The sequence below is a fragment of the Malaclemys terrapin genome, chromosome 10 (assembly GCF_027887155.1).
Source record: "Malaclemys terrapin pileata isolate rMalTer1 chromosome 10, rMalTer1.hap1, whole genome shotgun sequence".
Classification (NCBI taxonomy): domain Eukaryota; kingdom Metazoa; phylum Chordata; order Testudines; family Emydidae; genus Malaclemys; species Malaclemys terrapin.
This window is the reverse complement of record NC_071514.1, coordinates 30,195,905-30,213,018: the sequence shown is the minus strand read 5'-3', so window position 1 is coordinate 30,213,018 and position 17,114 is coordinate 30,195,905. Positions and strand designations below refer to the sequence as shown.

The following is a 17,114-nucleotide window of genomic DNA, read 5'->3' as shown; positions in this document are numbered from 1 at the left end:
GCTGAGTTTCTTTTTTTATAGAACTAGAAAATGGGGCTGATGTCAATTTACTTTACTAGATAAACTAGGGTTACCATATTTTGAGCCTCCTAAAGGAGGACACTCCACGGGCCCGCGGCCCCGCCCCCAGCCCCGCCCCAACTCCGCCCCTTCCCCAAAGTCCCCGCCCCAACTCCGCCCCTTCCCCTGCTTCCCGCGAATATTTGATTCGCGGGAAGCCTGAAGCAGGTAAGGGCGGGGGGAGAGGTGCGTCTCCAGCCTGGGTCCGCTCGCCCAGCACCGCCGGCCCCTGGCCGAGCACCCCCGGCCAGCCGACCGCCGGCCCCCGAGCCGCCGGCCCCCGACCGCCGAGCCGCTGGCCCCCAAGCCCCCGACCGCTGAGCCGCCGGCCCCCGACCCGCTGGCCCCCGACCCGCCGGCCCGGCCGGCCCCCGACCCGCCGGCCCCCGACCCGCCGGCCCGGCCGGCCCCCGACCCGCCGGCCCCCGACCCAGCCGACCGCCGGCCCCCGACCTGCCGGCCCCCAAGCCCCCGACCCGGCCGGCCACCGGCCCTTGAGCCGCCGAGCCTCCGACCCCCGAGTCCCCAACCCGCCGGCCCCCAAGCCCCTGACCCGGCTGGCCGCCGGCCCCCGAACCCCCGGCCGCCGAGCCGCCGGCCCCCAAGCCTCCGACCCCCGAGCCCCCGACCTCCCAGCCCCCGAGCCGCCGGCCCCCGAGCCCCCAGCCCGACTGACCCCCGGCCCGACCGACCGCCGGCCCCCGAGCCCCCGAGCCGCCGGCCCCCAAGCCCCCGACCCCCGAGCCCCCGGCCCGACTGACCGCCGGCCCCCGAACTGCCGGCCCCCGAGCCCCCAACCGCCGAGCCACCGAGCCCCTGGCCCGGCCAACCGCCGGCCCCCGAGCCCCCGAGCCGCCGGCCCCCGACCCGCCGGCCCCCGAGCCCCCGACCCGCCGGCCGACCGCCGGCCCCCGAGCCGCTGGCCCGACCCGGCCGACCGCCGGCCCCCGAGCCGCCGCCCCCGAACCCCCGAGCCGGCCAACCGCCGGCCCGCATGTCCTGATTTTCCCGGACATGTCCGGCTTTTTGGGATTTCCCCCCGGACGGGGATTTAGAGCCCAAAAAGCCGGACATGTCCGGGAAAATCCGGACGTATGGTAACCCTAGATAAACTTAAGGTAGTCATCAGCCTCACTAATTCTCTGTGTGCGTGTTTCCAAGTTATGAAGCTACATTCTGTTGGATAATTTGCTCACTCCTATATGCCCTAAGGACCCAAAAGCCATTGTATAAGGTGATGTGATCCTCACCTCCAGAAAAATCTTTAAGTTATATAGTTATGGAACTTCACACATTGTGTCCTAGTGTCCTAAGTGATAATGTAAACCAAAATCTTAGGGGCGATCATGGAAGGTACTCAATGCTCTCAAGTCCCACCAAGTTCCGTGGGAGTTGAGAGTGCACACAGGCCCTCACAGGAGTTGCAGAGTAAGTCATAAAGGTATAATCAGGTTTCAGAAGTGGCCCTGGCAACATAAATTAAAACTGTTAGTATCATAAGCTATAACTCCAAAAACAGTCACATTGGCAAGAAGGAACATCTCCCCTCAAGGAAGGATAAATCAGGGGTTCTCAACCTTGTTCTCAGACCCCCCCCAAATGCTGTAAACATTCCCCAGCCCACCTGTGCCACAACTGTTGCTCTGCATAGCCTGTAAATTAAAAGCCAGGGCGGCATACGAGGGTAGCAAGCAGGGAAACTGCCCAGAGCCCCACACTATAGGGTCAGCTTAGAGCCCCAGGCAGCAGGGCTTGGGCTTTCTGCCCTGGGTCCCAGCGAATCTAACACTGGTCCTCCTTTCTGGTTCATTTTGATGTATCCCCTGAAACGTTCTCGCAGCCCCCGCTCCCCCCCCCCCCCCCGGGGGCCCTGGACCGCTGGTTGAGAACTGCCTCTCTCTTTGAGATTATATTTACAATTAAAAAACACAAACTTAGTTCTAAATTTATTATTGACAAAGCTCACTACCACCAAGCCTATCCCATTTTAATAATAATCATTGTTTGTTTAAAACAAATTTGCTTTAATTTCTTTTTAATCGAACATATGATCTAATTGATCAGTGACTGTCTATTTTGCGTTGGAGGCTCTCAGAGCTCAACACTCAGCTGTGCTTCAATTTAATTTTGCTCCCTGAATCATAATTCAGAATGCCAATCATGGCACAAAGCACCCTAATTTACAATATGCCCTCCTAAAAAGCATAAACCATATTGTTTCAAAATGAGTCCCATGCCTGGGCTATCAAATTCCTGATACTTACCAAGCAAAGTTAAATCAGAGAAACAGACATGCAAGGTATGGAGGATTGGGTCTAATGATGCTTATTTGTTTAAAATAAATTTTTATTTTATTTTATTCAATTATTTGTTTAAAATAAATGCAGTTCACATATTTGTACATTCTGTGTCCATGTTTTTATTCTGACTTAGCGTAAAGAACCTACATATAGCCATAAAATCATGAGTCAGCCACAGAATTAGATTAAAGCTATGTGGAAGATTGTGTTTTGTTTTGACTGTATAAAGTACATACATAACATTCCCCAAATGCTCTTGGCGCTAGAGCGAGAGAGATGAATGGCAAATGATACCAAAGTCATAGCAAGAAAAATACACGACTGATATGAAATTGTTCATTCTTTGGCAACTGTATCATGAGTATGGCTATTCATCACCTGCAACGACTACTGAAAGACAGCACTGCATTTCTGAGTTGAAAGTGAAAGGACATGTATGAAGTGTGAGCCAGAATCCCAAATAACACCCAAGATATGCACTGAATGTGTATGATGATATGGTCATGTGATTTGCAGGCAAGGAAATGAGGTTACTGCAGAAAGAAAGCTAGCTACAGGCAGGTGCAGCACCAGAATGGATCACCAGAACAATAGATGAGCTCTGTTTTATTAAAGGCCATCAAACAATCCTCAGAGTACTTAGGGGAATGGAGAGTCTCTGCCAATTAGATTTTCTTCCTTTAAATAAGGCATGACTTGATGCTAAGACCTGACAATTACAACTAATAAAAAAATTGATTTTTTTCCATTTTCCCCTTTTTGTCAAAAAATGTCCAAATATGAAAATTTTCAACCATGTCTAGTTATCAAGAATCAGCACCAAGTTGTGTTTTATATCTGTGATTAAATAATTAGCATTGTCTTCTGTGTCATTATTCTGAATATTATGGTTAAGGGAGAAAAATTGCTCAATCACATAGTACTGTGGGAGGCACCAAAAGGGAACTGGTGTGAGTCTGTTGAATGAGTGGGGATTATAAATGCAACCACTGGGAAATTAGGAGGACATGTTCCCCTCCCTTAACTTCTTATTATCTTAGGGATGACCTGTCAGTGCAACTGAAGGAGTAATTGAATAGCTAATCTAATCTTTTTAAAGTCACAAAGTAAATATATAGTAGAAGCTTGTAAAAGTTAAGAAATGTCTAAGTGCAATCAACTTTGTATTCAATCTGGTACACGGTACACAGAGACGTTAAGATTGTCTCCTGGATAACACTCATCTATCCATGATATTTACATGGATGGAGAAGGGAGAGGAGATAAGACTCTGTAACTTTAAGATTACAATTCTCATTAAATGATTCAATAATGTAACAGGAAGGTCAGAGTTAATATTGTATCTTGCAGTGTGATTTTAATTTCTTTGATGCATAAATTGATGATCATATTATTGAATGTGTGTGTGTGTATTAGGAAGGGCAACAGTATCTCTGTGCAGCTGAGAAAGCTAATGCATATCCAAAACAATGGCCAATCTCCAGGCAAGATACCTTAACTGATCATTAGCTTGATTGCTAATGTTGGTGCTGTTGTGAAGAAATATATATAAGCAACATGAACTCTAAGTTAATTTGTTTTCTGTGGGAATTTATATACACAATATGTTTATATATACATATATATAAATAAACACACACACATACACACCATATACCTATATACCCTATATGCTGAAAGAACTGGGGGAGAGCGGTGGGGAAGAGGGTATTTTGACAGCTGCACATCCTCATTCAGTCACCTTGGAAGTGCTTTGTGGGTGCTTGGGCCATGCTGGAAGCATGGGTAGAGACTGGACAGCAACCATGAGCAGGCTAGGGCTAAGCAGATTCCAAGGAAAATAATATCTTCCCAGGAGATACTTAAGGAGAGACGTATCTCTTATGGTTCTACAGGCCGCTAGGCACAGAGACAATCCAATGGAGCTACGGATAGTGATGCATCTGAAGAGTTGTTGGGCAGGGCCCAGAGTTTGTTCTCCAAAGGGCAGGGGTGGCTCTATGTTATTTGCCGCCCCAAGCATGGCAGTCAGGCAGCCTTCGGCGGCATGCCTGTGGGTGGTCCGCTGCTCACGTAGATTCGGCGGTGTTTCTGTGAGTGATCTGCCGATCCCGCGCCTTCGTCGTACTCGCCGCCGAATTGCCGCCGAACCCACGGGACCGGTGGACCTCCCGCAGGCACGCTGCCGAAAGCTGCCTCACTGCCGCCCTCACGGCTACCAGCATGCCGGCCCCTGCGGCTTGCCGCCCCAGGCATGCACTTGCTTGCCAAAGGGGGTAAGTGCAAGGGGGAAGTCTCATGGGGATTTCCTCCCCTAGACCTCTGTCATGGATTTTTCTGCTGCAGAAGGGTCAAGCCAACTCTTTACAGGGATACTAATAATTTTTTTCTCTCTCAAGCTTTCATTTCTATCATATTTTTGTGCCTCTGAACTTTAGTTGATATTTCAGGTGAAGCAACCCTAGAGCGGTAAAACTATTATTATTTTCCGACAACCTTCTTTTTTATTGATAATTCATTTCAAAAATATTTGAAAGTCCAGAGCTGAAAACAGAATGTTTTATTAAAATGCAAAAGGAGGCAAATAATTTAAGGTTTTGTCATCTGGTTTAAATAGCTAGAACGTAAAAAGATTTGCTCAGCCTTTTGGAAGGTGTTGAAGAGATGCGCCTCTGATTGTAGTTCAGGCATTAGTGAACACCATTCATTTAAAACTAACTCTTTTACTTAGTTTGGGGATTTGGGGGCAATAGTCATGGCAAATGAATTCATTAGTTAATAAAAGGTAAATAGATAAATGGAAAATAGAAAATGCAGAAATAGAAACAGCTTTAGATTAAAATGATTAATACAGAAAAACTGAAAAGCTAAACTCAAACAGATCTTATAGCACAGGAGAAACAATTTTTTCAGGGGAATAATATTCCTAAAATATCAACTATAGACCTAAAATGCAATTCCTTATGTCAAGGGCTTACAGTTTTAGGTGTAAGCAGGTAAAAGCAACCCAAAGTTATTTTTTTCCACAGATAATTTTTTAAAAAAGTAAATAATGAAAATAGCTATGTTTATCTTTCCCCCCCCACCTCCAGGTGGTAAAATTTTCAAGTGCTTAAGTCACTTTTGAAAACAGGACTTCACAGTTTTGGTACACAGATTCTTCATGGCATATGCAGAACGTTAGCGCCGTATGAAAGAACTTTTTTTAAAATGCAACATCTGCTTACAATGATGATGATATCCCATTACCTGTCTAAATTTTACCAGAAGGGGAAGAAAGTTAATGATTAATTTTCCATTTTTTCAACCTACCATACTCTTTACCACTAAGTATTAACATTTAACATAGCATTGCATACAATAATCTGCCTTTTTTGGTAAGACAGCTGTTCAGTTTCCATTCCCATTCAATCCTCTCAGCAAAGACTGTGAACATTTTGTGCCAACTGCATTGTTTTCATAGTAAGGCTCTCTCTCCACCAGAGAATGGACTTATACCATCATACAGGTCACTGAACAGCTGTCAAATTATAAGAACAGTTTGTTACTACTGACCAAATTTCAAGTCAAACAAGTGACTCAGGTGTAATCTTTTATATCGCATTACCAAACCCCTCAGTTATTGTGTGTGTTCATGAATATTTTACTGTGGTCAATCGAAAGTCAAAATCAATAATTTAGCATTTTTAAACACAATTTTATATTGTGCAGTATTTTATATATAGTAAACAGTGTAACATTTCTAACTACTCCTGGGCCAGTTAAGAAAGTTCCACTGCAACCTCAAGAGGTGGTTATCAGGCAGCAAATGAAGAGTAGCTTATCTGACCAAGAAAGGGATAAATTATTTATTTTTCCTTTCATTGTCCACAGCCTGTCCTTTTCTTAAATACTGTCCTACTCTAGAGATGTGTCAAGATTTCATTACCTGAAAATATGGACTACCACATACCGATCAATATGTAGCTGTCTAGATACAAATCTCAAGATACTCTTTACAATGAACTGTCATTTCCAAGATAATGACATACAAGTAGGGTGACCAGACGTCCCGATTTTATAGGGACAGTCCTGATTTTTGGAGCTTTTTCTTACATAGGTACCTATTACCCCCCACCCCCTGTCCCAATTTTTCACATTTGCTGTCTGATCACCCTACCTACAGGTCAAAATTACAGTAGTTTAAAACCTTGCCAATTACTTTAGACAATGCTTTAGTCCCTTATCCTGAAGACTTACATGCTTAACCCTCTCATTCATCTGAATACTCCAAAAACCAACACTTGTCGAACCAAGTCATATGCTTTGTCAGGATCAATAAATCCACAAAGCAGTTACTCTTTCTTTAGTATCAATCTTTCAGACTTCTGTCTCATTGCTAATACTGAATCTATAAAAAGAACAGGAGTACTTGTGTCACCTTAGAGACTAACGAATTTATTTCAGCATAAGCTTTCGTGGGCTACAGCTCACTTCTTCAGATGCATAGAGTGGAACACACAGACAGAAGATATTTATACATACTGAAGGACATAAATCCACACCGTGTAGAGGTCAAAGCATAGGGGTTTATTACACACAGCGCTGGCGGAGTGTCACCTGGCTTATTAGGCTCAGAGACACTGTCAATCAATTGATTACAATGAAATATATAGATTTTCCGTGGGCGGGGGAAAGTGACGGGGTAGGCAGTTCCACACCCCGGGATAGGTTTTGCAGCAAGACAAGATAGCACAATAGCCAATGGTTAAAAGGTTACACAATGTCTCCGCCCATGGTCCTACCTACAGGTCAAAATTACAGTAGTTTAAAACCTTGCCAATTACTTTAGACAATGCTTTAGTCCCTTATCCTGAAGACTTACATGCTTAACCCTCTCATTCATCTGAATACTCCAAAAACCAACACTTGTCGAACCAAGTCATATGCTTTGTCAGGATCAATAAATCCACAAAGCAGTTACTCTTTCTTTAGTATCAATCTTTCAGACTTCTGTCTCATTGCTAATACTGAATCTATAAAAAGAACAGGAGTACTTGTGTCACCTTAGAGACTAACGAATTTATTTCAGCATAAGCTTTCGTGGGCTACAGCTCACTTCTTCAGATGCATAGAGTGGAACACACAGACAGAAGATATTTATACATACTGAAGGACATAAATCCACACCGTGTAGAGGTCAAAGCATAGGGGTTTATTACACACAGCGCTGGCGGAGTGTCACCTGGCTTATTAGGCTCAGAGACACTGTCAATCAATTGATTACAATGAAATATATAGATTTTCCATGGGCGGGGGAAAGTGACGGGGTAGGCAGTTCCACACCCCGGGATAGGTTTTGCAGCAAGACAAGATAGCACAATAGCCAATGGTTAAAAGGTTACACAATGTCTCCGCCCATGGTCTCAAGTTAGCAAATTAACATTTGATTAATACTTTGATAAAATGTTATTAGTATAAAATATATATGTTGAATTCTGATTTGGGGTCCATAGGAATGGAGTAACTCCTTTGATTGTCCGACAGGTACATGTCTAGGGGATAAAGCAAAGAAACAGTGAAAGCATATGAAAATAGAGATTGTCTCCTTTATGTCTTAAGGCAGGGCATTGGTCCCTTGGAAGGGAGGTGGAAGGGTGCCAATCAATTGAGATGAGCTATCAGTAGAAGCAGAAGAAAAAACTTTGAAGTGATAATCAAGATGACCCATAGAAGGCTTATCGTAATGCCTGACACCTTTCTGAGGTGACTACCACAGGAGTCATCAACATGATTGTCTTTACAAGGATTTTGCTACAAGGCATGGCCGGGCTAAAGGAAACTTATTTGTCCCCTGTTGCACTCTTAGGGGGCTGGGACTTCCCAGCTAATCACTTGACTGGAGCTCAGAATATTGACAGTGAGGACAGACTCTTTATTTAAGGGCAGAATCTGTGCAGTCTCTCTCTCTCTCCCCTCTTCCCCCCAAAACCGAACATCTTCAAGCAACAGGAGGGCTGCAAGAGGCAGAGTGGCCTACCCAGCTGACACATGGACTGGGACTAAGGATACACATGAAGGGGTGAGCACAGTCACAGGATAGAGAGTGTATAGGTTTTTGTTGTTATACCTAAAAGTCTGTCACACTTTTACGCTTTGAGACTAAGGACTTGTCTCCATTTCCGGTGGGATCAACGCTGTGGTGATCCATCCACCGGGGGAGGGTGATTTAACAGGTCTAGTGAAGACCCGCTAAATCAACTGCTGATCACTCTCCTGTCGACTCCGGTACTCCACCGGAACGAAAAGAGTAAGGGGACCTAGTATGGTGTGGACCCCATGGTAAGTAGATCTAAGCTACATCTACTTGAGTTATGCTACTAACGTAACTCAAATTGCGTAGCTTAGATCAACTTTTCCCTGTAGTGTAGACCTGCCCTAAGAGATACTGTGGTATTAGAAATGCCTGGGTGAAGCCTGTGTTCCTTATTGTACTTGCCATTTAGTCCCCAAAGAGTTAAACTTTAAACCAAAATATCCCACAGATGCAACTCTGGGGGGGAACATGCATACATGATTTGGGAAGCTTGGAAAGTTGCAGCACTAGTTTCAGCATTTCGAGTGGTTGAACTGTAGACTCCTAGATCCCAAGGAAGACTGCCAGGCAGGAGGTCTGCACCAATGTTCCCTCTAATTTTTTCCATCCATGTTGGGAATAAATTTTGTTACGTGCACTGAGGTATGTGCGGATGTGCGCCACCAGCAGAAACAAAAAACCTAGATATAATATATATTTTTTAAAAGTTACCATTGGGATAATTACTCCATCCAGGACAGGTTAGTCATTTTAGAACTCACTAATCAAATAATTAAATTTCAGTGTAAGAGAAATAAAAATTATGAAATGCATAGACCGATCAAAACACTAAAACAACACACTTTGAAAGAATAAAATTACAGAGAATATATGTGCATTGCAGGAAGTACCAAGAAGTAAAAACAACAATAATACAAATATGTGTTGGGAGGTGAGTGTGCCCAGAAACTGTGTGTGTGTGTGTGTGTGTGTGTGTGTGTGTGTGTGTGTGTGTGTGTGTGAGAGAGAGAGAGAGAGAGAGAGAGAGAGAGAGAGAGAGAGAGAGAGAGAGAGCGCTGGCTGCTGGGGAAGTTTCTAAGAGACGCCGTGCACTGTCTCTTTCAGGGACTCACTGAAAGCTCTCCTGCTCTATGCTGAGCTGTCTATGCTTTTTACCTGCGGATGCAGATGTCCGCAGATATAAATCGGTGTCCACGGAACCACAGGGCTCTCCCGGGAACTGCGGCGGGAAAGGAGCAGAACATGGTGCTGCCGCTCCCAGGAGCCAGTGCCCCACGCCTGTACCACCCGCAGACCCACCCACTGGGACAGGCACCAGACTCACAGGCAGCTGTCCCTGGTCGTGCTCTTGTGTTCAAGCCCCCAGACAGGAGACGCAGATAGCTGCATGGAAAGGACTGGGGCGGGACTGGGGGTGGGGCTAGGGATGGTACAGCCATGCTGGAGGAACTGCCAATGCAGGGCACTGGCTCCTGGGAGTGGCGGCCCCACGTTCTGCTCCTTTCGCCACTGCGGTTCCCAGGAGAGCCCTGCGGTTCCACAGAGACCGATTTATATCTGCGGACACCTGCATCCACGGGTATAAATTTTTATCTACACAGGGCTCTAATAATGGTATAGAGAGTACATTTATAAAGTTTGTAGATGATACCAAGCTGGGAGGGGATGCAAGTGCTTTGCAGGATAGGTTTAAAATTAAAAATGACCTGGGCAAACTGGAGAAATGATCTGAAGTAAATAGGATTAAATTCAATAAGGACAAATGCAAAGTACTCCACTTAGTAAGGAACAACCAGTTGCACACATACAAAATGGGAAATGACTGCCTAGGAAGGAGTACTGCAGAAATGGATCTGGGGGTCACAGTGGATCACAAGCTAAATATGAGTCAACAGTGCAACACTGTTGCAAAAGAAAGCAAACATCATTCTGGGATGTTGTAGCAGGGCAGTCACCCCGCTCTGGCCCTGAAAGGGTTAAAAGCCAGCCCTTGGAGAGGGCTGGGGCTGAGAGCCAATAAGAATCGGCTGATTGGGAAGGCAGGCACAGCTGTGGCCAGCAATCAGGGCCCAGCTGGCCCATATAAGAAGGCTGGGGTCAGGAGCTGAGGCAGTCTCTCTCCAGCTTTGGATGGAGAAGGACCGGGCTGCCTGGGAACTCAGGGTACAGTGCAGGGCTGGGGAAAGGCCAGAGGAGCTGGGGAGCTCCAGCCTGGCAAATCCAGGGCCGCCCAGAGGATTCAGGGGGCCAGAGGCAAAGCAATTTCGGGGGTCCCTTCTATAAAAAAAATTGCAATACTATACAATACTATATTCTCGTGGGGGCCCCTGTGGGGCCCGGGGCAAATTGCCCCACTTGCTCCCCCCCTCCCCACACGGGCGGCCCTGGGAAAAATAAACCTTCCGCATCTCGGCACAAACCCAGTTTTGAGAAAACTTCTTTACAAGGTATCACTGGTTCTCAGCATCAGCTAGTGCTAAAAGGCACTAAAGCTCATTAAAAGAGTTCAATAAATATTTTCCGTCAAAAATTTTTTTGGATCAAAAACTAGGGGTTTTTAAAAAGCAGAAAAAATCACGGACAATGTCTGCTTTCCTTCAAAATTTGTTGTGTTTTTTTTAATTGAAAAGCTGAAATTAGTCTGCCAAAATCTGAATATGGTTTGGGGTTTCAGAAGTGTGTGGCCAAATATTTGCTGCTTGCTGTGTTTGATTGTTTAAAGAAATAATAAAAAAATTCTGCTTAAAAAAAATCCAAAACTTTTGAACCACCTCAGCCTGTGACCAAACACCTGAGCCCAACCAGTCAGAGATTTTTCCAGGTTTCGGATACTCTGCTGGCTTCCTTGACTCATATCTGTCTCCATAACTTTGGGTTCATTTAGGGTAGAACATAAGAACAGCCATACTGGGTCAGACTAAAGGTCCATCCAGCCCAGTATCCTGTCTACCAACAATGGCCAATGCCAAGTGCCCCAGAGGGAGTGAACCTAACAGTTAATGATCAAGTGATCTCTCTCCTGCCATCCATCTCCATCCACCCTCTGACAAACAGAGGCTAGGGACACCATTCCTTACTCATCCTGGCTAATAGCCATTAATGGACTTAACCTCCATGCATTTATCTGTTTCCTAGAGACTCGCTCCATGGGGTCCCTCACAAACTGGAGACGGTTACTGTGGGTTTGTCTTTAGTACAGCTTATGTACATACTCCACGAACTGAGCATTTGAGCTTGTTCCAGAATCTGGGATGAGCCTATGTTGTGAAAACTGAAATGCTCAAAATAGCACATGCGTGTGAATGGACACAGGGTGCTAAAATGAAATTAACCCAGGGGTTCTCAAACTGGGGGTCAAGACCCCTCAGGGGGTCACGAGGTTATTACTGGGGGTCGCAAGCTGCCAGCCTCCACCTCAAATCCCGCTTTGCCTCCAGCATTTATAATAGTGTTAAATTAATAAAAAAATGTTTTTAATTTATAAGGGGGGGTCGCACTCAGAGGTTTGCTATGTGAAAGGGGTCACCAGTACAAAAGTTTGAGAACCACTGAATTAACCCCTTTGAAGCCTCAGGGAATGCAGCGGAGGGGGGCGGTCTTCCTTGGTAGGGTTGGGAAGGAGGTAGGTGGTGTAGGATATTGCTCTTCTCATGTGATCCCTCCCCCAGTGGCTAATTTTAAATGAAGCTATCCTCCCCTGACATGAATCTCCCTACAGCACTGAAATTAAATATAGACTATAATTTGGCATTTCAGAAGTGAAAGGGACGGCAGCCCTAATGGAAAAGCTAACAGCTTGGCTCTTCTGCAAGCCTCAAACTGCTGAATGAGCTTTAGGGTAGGGAAGGCTGTGCCTCCCAAACAGCTTGGCCCTGCTTTCTATCCGCCTCCCACCCTCTTCCTGCCCCCCGATTGCCCGCCCCCCTCAGAATCCCCTCACCACCCTGCTCCTTGTACCCTCACCGTCCCTCAGAGACCCTCCCAACCACCACCCCGGGACTCCACCCCTGCTCCCTGTCCCCTGACTGCCCCGACCCCTATCAACCACCCCGCCGAGTCCTGACAGATCCCCGGAACACCCACGATCCAACCCCACCATCCCCTGTCCCCTGACTGCCCCCCCAACCCCTGCCCCTCCCTGCCCCTTATCCAACCCCCCCTGGTCCCGGGCCCCTTACCCCCAGCTCTCCCCTCACCCGGAGCCTCAGCGCGCCACATCCAGGAGCATCTCTGGACAGCGCTGCAGTGTGGCTCCGGTGGGGCCTGAGCTCCTCTCTGCTCGGAGCCGCATAGTAAGGGGGTGGGGCTGCGAGCTCCAGCGGGCCTGAGCTCCCGCCGCTCGGGCCAGAGCTCGTAGCCCCGCCCCCTTACCACGCGGCTCTGAGCAGGGAGGAGGTCAGGCCCACCGGAGCCAGGGACGCTCCTGGATGCGCTGAGGCTCTGGGAGAGGGGTGGAGCCAGGGAGGGAGCCACAGCCATTCTCATGGGGGCCCCTGCGGAGCCCGGGGCCTGGGGCAAATTGCCCCACTTGCCCCCCCCCGGGCGGCCCTGGGCAAATCCCCAGGCTGTGGGCCTTGCGAAAGGCCAAAACAGGTACTGGGGTTGCAAAGGTGCAGCCGGGGTTAGGCAGAGGCAGCAAGTCCAACCCCCTCCCCCTCCCGTCAATGATGAGTGATTTACAGACTGCAGTCTGCCCCAGTGAGCAGGGACTGGATGATGATGGGCAGTAGCCACTGAGGCAAGCTGGGTTTAGAGGGGGGGTTCCCCTGGGAGGGGAGACCCAGAGCGGGGGTACTGCAGGGGCAGATCCCCGAGGTAAAGGGCACCGGGGTCTGGGCGAGATACGGGGCCTGAGGCAGGTGAGCCACCGGCCAGCAGAAGGCGCTCTGGGCTGAAATCGAGATAATTCCCAGGATACCCAGCAGGAAGTGCTGCACAGGTCAGTCTCACTTTGCTACAGATGTAATAGCAGGAGTGTTGTAAGCAAGACACGAGAAGTAATTCTTCTGTTCTACTCTGCGCTGATTAGGCCTCAGATGGAGTATCGTGTCCAGTTCTGGGCACCACATTTCAGGAAAGATGTGGACAAATTGGAGACAGTCCAGAAAAGAGCAATAGAAGTTATTAAAAGTCTAGAAAACATGACCTATGAGGAGCGGTGTTTTAAGGTAAAACTGGTAAATTGAGGTACACTGCACTTTTGGATGCAAAGGATCCGGAACTTCTGTGAGTAGCCAGTATTAGGGCAGACAAAACAGGGGAAAGATTCACAGGCACTCGGGAGTTGGGGTGTACCTATTGTTATTCTGCAAGGTGAAGTTAGTGATGGCACAGCCCAGAGGAGAGTGCTTCAGTGACTGAAACGCTGGTGGTACTAGGGAGCTGACACACAGCCACTACAAGGAAGACCCCCTCCTCTCTAGAGACCGGGGTAATAATCTGACATAGTCCTGGATACACCAAGAACCATCACATTCATGACAAAAGTTGTGTTATTTCCCCCTCATCTTCTTTAAATTCCTTAAATCAGTGGGTTTTCTTCTGGGATTAATTTAGCTCTCTATATTTCTTAATACCTTATTAGTGTTGTCACAAATATTCTTACAGGTGATCTATACTTTTTTCCCCACTGAAGGGTTAGCATACAGTAATCTAATATATACCTGCACACCATATGACTTTTAAGTCATAGTATACATGCCTTGATAAGTTCATATTTTTATGATTCTCTGTTATCAGACTAGATCCATAGGTAATGTATTTACACTGGAAGCTTTTTTAAAAGCAGACTGTAGTAGTAAAGTTGGTAACCAAAATATTATTGCATAGATACTGAAACATAACTAACAGCATGCCCATGAAACTCCATTGGCTAGAGAAGAAGAGATTGGCTGAAAGTTTTGTCCTGCTGAAGTCAACGGGAGTTTTGACTTCACTGAGGCCAAGATTTCACCCATTGTGTATTGGTGTCTCCCTTACATTATTGCAGTATAAGCACACATTTCTAATGTAACAGCTTATGTTTTGAGGAAACAATATCTTATAAAGACTGTAGCACTTTTATCTAAAGTTTCTTCCAATAAAATAATCATGTTTTAGGCTTAAAGGCAGTATCAAATAACAGACACATGCAATGACAGGAATGAAACTGATAATTTTATGATTGCCGAAAAAGAAAAGCCTTTGCCCTTATTAAAAGAGTTGGTTTTTCATTACTCACCAACTGACAGCCTTCCAGGGAGTTTACCAGCTGAGCATTCTGACATGAGAGAATGGAACCAGCCAAGTTCAACATTACACACACTGCAGACAGTAGCATGAAAAAGGTTATCTGAAAAAAAAAAACAGCCTATTGATTATTCATTGCAAACGGCAAAGGGGGAAAAAATTAATTTAGCCTTTAAAGTGCTTCCATCTTGTCAAATAATCATATGGATGGCAACATTTTATACGTTTTAAAGAATAAAACATTTTACATGAAACATTTTTCAATCTTACAAGGTCCTGGGCTTCATACCATAAGAAAGGCAATGCCGACATTAGTCTTGATTGCCATTTATTTTCCTTTAAACCCTTTAAGTCCTTCCACTCGATCTTCCATTAATAGCTCACCCCAAAATTCCATTTGCAACCCAAATATTAAGAACTGAGACCCTGAAAATTAAAGTGATGATAAACAAACAACAATAATAGTCACAGAGGGTCCTGTGGCACCTTTGAGACTAACAGAAGTATTGGGAGCATAAGCTTTCGTGGGTAAGAACCTCACTTCTTCAGATGCAAGAAGTGAGGTTCTTACCCACGAAAGCTTATGCTCCCAATACTTCTGTTAGTCTTAAAGGTGCCACAGGACCCTCTGTGACTTTTTACAGATTCAGACTAACACGGCTACCCCTCTGATACTTAACAATAATAGTGAAACGCAAATCCATTTTAGTGTTAGTAATCTAAGTTGCTATTTGTCACAAAGAAATGTATTTGTTAATATGTGATTTTATGGTACATATTAATGTACAACATTAGATACCATTCTACCTTTTATGTAATCCCTGGCTGGTTATAAGCAAGATAAACAATAATCACCAAATTAAAATATTATAGTGTGTATAAAAATAAAAGTAATATATAACTACAGAAGAATGGGAAACACTAAGTATTATGAAACTGGTGAGAAAAATCTCTTTTGTTAATTGGTACTGAAATGTGATTTTTCACTAATGATCCTCATTGAAATTATCTGTCAGTAGATTTTTTTAGAAAGTGCTATCTTTAAAGTTACAAGCAAACTGGTCCCATGTTTTCATTCTTTGTTTAATTTTTATGATCTTACCCAGAGATGCTGCTGTCACTTCTCAGCTGGATGGTATGTTTTCACTCATCTGTTTAAAAAAAACATTAAGGGCTCGTTCCCCTAATATGCAGCAAGCATTGATATGCATCCCATATAATCCACTGCTCTACATCCATGCACAAGTGCAAGAAATGGTTACTGATTGTAACTGTGGCTCTTTGAGATGTTATGCAGACATGTATTCCACTTAAGTGTGTGTGTGCCCAGGGCACCGGAGTTGGAGACATTTCCTTAGCAATACCTGTGGAAGGGCAACACTCATGCCTCATGGCCACAGCCCCTCAACTGGCTAATGAGGCGGTGCCGCCCTGATCTTCCGTCAGTTCCTTAGCACTGAATGCCTGGACATGAGACTCTGATGCAGAGGGGATGGAGGGGTGGTCACGGAATACACATCTGCATCACATCTCGAAGAACCAGTTACAGTAAGTAACCGTTTCTTCTTCTTTGAGTGGATGCAGCCATGTATTCCATTTATGTGACTCTCAAGCAATATCCCTCGGCCCAGGAGGTGAAGCTTAGAGTCTATGTAAACAGGGACTACAGGACTGCTCTACCAAAGCCTGCATCTGCCCTGGAAGATGTGGTTATGGTGTAATGGTTCATGAATATATGTACTGATGACCAAGTAGCAGCCTTGAAAATGTCCAGTATGGAAATGTTACTGAGATTGTCCACCAATTTGTGGATGCTCTCTTGCAAGAACTCTGCTTAGACACCAAGGGAAGCAGCTACATGCTGCAAAAGGTCTTTGTATGCCTTAGAATCCTCCAGTACTGAAGGGGAGGATGAGCCAGGCAGCACAGCATTGTCCAGAAATGAAGACAAGGCCCTTAACTGAGCCAAAGCCAGATCCTGTTCCAGGGCTGACAGACCTGGACAAGACAACTCTGGAGGCTCCATAGGAAGAAGGACCACCAGTGCCTGGGTCTGTGGTGGATCAACAGTCATCACTGCAGACCTGGCCAGTGATCTTGCCTATGAGTGAGCCAAAGAGCAGGATCTCCACGATCGAGGAGCATCCCACAGATTCCATGGAGGCCACTGACATAGATAAGGTTTTGGTAGCCATTAGACACTGGGCCAGGGACCTCCATCCTGACCATGAGACATGTGCCAATCCTGGTACCCGTAACATTCCATCAGCAGCCCTCAGTGCTGGTCAGGTGATGGCAAGTGGGAGGATGACAACCTTAGAGAGGAACCTCAGGATCACAGAGATAACAGTGGAGCAAGACCAGAAGGAGCAAGTAGGTGGTCAGACTCATCCATGACCCATAATGAGGCAGAAAGTGGCGCTACCAATGGAAGTAATACCATTAGGACC

General features: G+C 46.0%; 1 protein-coding gene across 5 annotated transcripts in view; it reads right to left on the bottom strand.

The window, feature by feature from the left end:
• The window catches only part of ENTREP2 (endosomal transmembrane epsin interactor 2), a 403,126-nt gene that overhangs the window by 114,212 nt on the left and 271,800 nt on the right, over positions 1-17,114 (bottom strand). For 3 of the 5 annotated variants that reach the window (XM_054042569.1, XM_054042573.1, XM_054042574.1), the window contains one exon: positions 14,657-14,767. The exons of the other annotated variants lie outside the window; for them this stretch is intronic. In XM_054042569.1, coding sequence (XP_053898544.1) covers positions 14,657-14,767 — 111 coding nt within the window. The remainder of the gene's footprint in view (positions 1-14,656; positions 14,768-17,114) is intronic. 5 annotated transcript variants of the gene reach the window in all.